Source organism: Aplysia californica, unplaced genomic scaffold (genome assembly GCF_000002075.1).
Source record: "Aplysia californica isolate F4 #8 unplaced genomic scaffold, AplCal3.0 scaffold00174, whole genome shotgun sequence".
Taxonomy (NCBI): Eukaryota; Metazoa; Mollusca; class Gastropoda; order Aplysiida; family Aplysiidae; genus Aplysia; species Aplysia californica.
In genome coordinates, this window is record NW_004797444.1 from 284,870 (window position 1) to 286,174 (window position 1,305).

Below are 1,305 nucleotides of genomic sequence, written 5' to 3' on the forward strand. Positions count from 1 at the left end.
CCTTATAGTGGCCCGCCATGTCTACCTGCGTGGAGGTATGCACAGGTCCCTGTTGATAAAAGAACCTGAGCAACCAAACAGTACCAGTAAGGCGGTCCTGTTTGTTGTGGCTTCTGAACGCCCCTACAACACAAAGTAAACTCTACCGAGCACCTCTGACCGGCTTGCTGTTCATTCACGCTTCCCTGCCTGGCTTGAGAGGAGTGAGGAGGGTCCAATTTATGCCCCCAGTTAAAAGAAGAAGAAACAACTGCACTTGTGGGACCTGAACGTTTAACACAAGCCTGGAATGGGCGCGGTTTCGAAGAAGGGGGAGGATCCCGTCGAATTGCCACCGCTTTAGCACACCCGTTTCAGACATCCACAGCCCACAGCGGGTACCGGTAACACGAAAGGCCTGTTTCTGCAAATGGGCTTCTTTGATTGAAGTTGATTCTTCGCATGTGTGATACGGCACTGCTGCAGGGTTCCGATTGATTTTGGCAGGGCTTTGATTTCGAAGTACCTTTTCGACGTGATTTCGACCCAGAGCATAATATTTCGCCAGTGTGGACTTTACTTTCTCGCTTCTTTACAATAAAGGACACTTTTTGTTCTTCTTCTCTTTAGAAGATTCCGAAGGAAGCAGAGAAAAGAATTCAGCACACCAGCATTACTGTGTTATTCGAGGCATAAAACATTCTTCTACAAGCACACTAGCGGTTTTTCTCTGTGCCAGGAGAGAATTTATTGTGCTTGTTATAATAATATAACTTCAACGTGTGCACGTTTCACAGTTTTTAGCTCAAGTGTGCTTTCAAATTGTTTACAGGGTAGGCTGAGTGGCTGTGATTTGTCAGAGTAAATTTATAAGATACCACTTGTGTCACAAGTCTAGAATCATGGAACGGATAAATCGTCTTTCTGCTTTTCTCTTCGTTGTGATTACCTGCGTTTCAGGTAAGTAAGCTGTTTGGTTGAGCCCCTATCCTGTCGTGAAACGCCGTGTATGTGTGTCTATCTGTATTCTTCTCATCCATCTGTCTCCACCACCCACCCGTCTCTCTACACAAACACACATGCACGCATACTCGCACTCACAATTCAGAAAATAAACATAAATTATTTAAACACATAATACTGACACACACACACACACACAAACACATACACACACACAAACACACACTTGCACACACTTGCGCACACACACTTACGCATGTACACACACACACACACACACACACACACACACACACACATACACACACACGCACACGCACACGGACACTCTTCTATCTTAATTTTATATTACCTTCCCATCTT

General features: G+C 45.0%; 1 protein-coding gene across 5 annotated transcripts in view; it reads left to right on the forward strand.

Moving 5' to 3' along the window:
• Positions 1-181: 181 nt before the first annotated feature.
• LOC101852999 overlaps positions 182-1,305 on the forward strand; it is a 69,914-nt gene continuing 68,790 nt past the window's right edge. For 3 of the 5 annotated variants that reach the window (XM_013082440.2, XM_013082441.2, XM_013082439.2), the window contains exon 1: positions 182-939. In XM_013082440.2, coding sequence (XP_012937894.1) covers positions 882-939 — 58 coding nt within the window. In that variant the 5' untranslated portion in view covers positions 182-881. The remainder of the gene's footprint in view (positions 940-1,305) is intronic. The other 2 variants (XM_005098156.3, XM_005098155.3) reach the window with 2 other exon arrangements.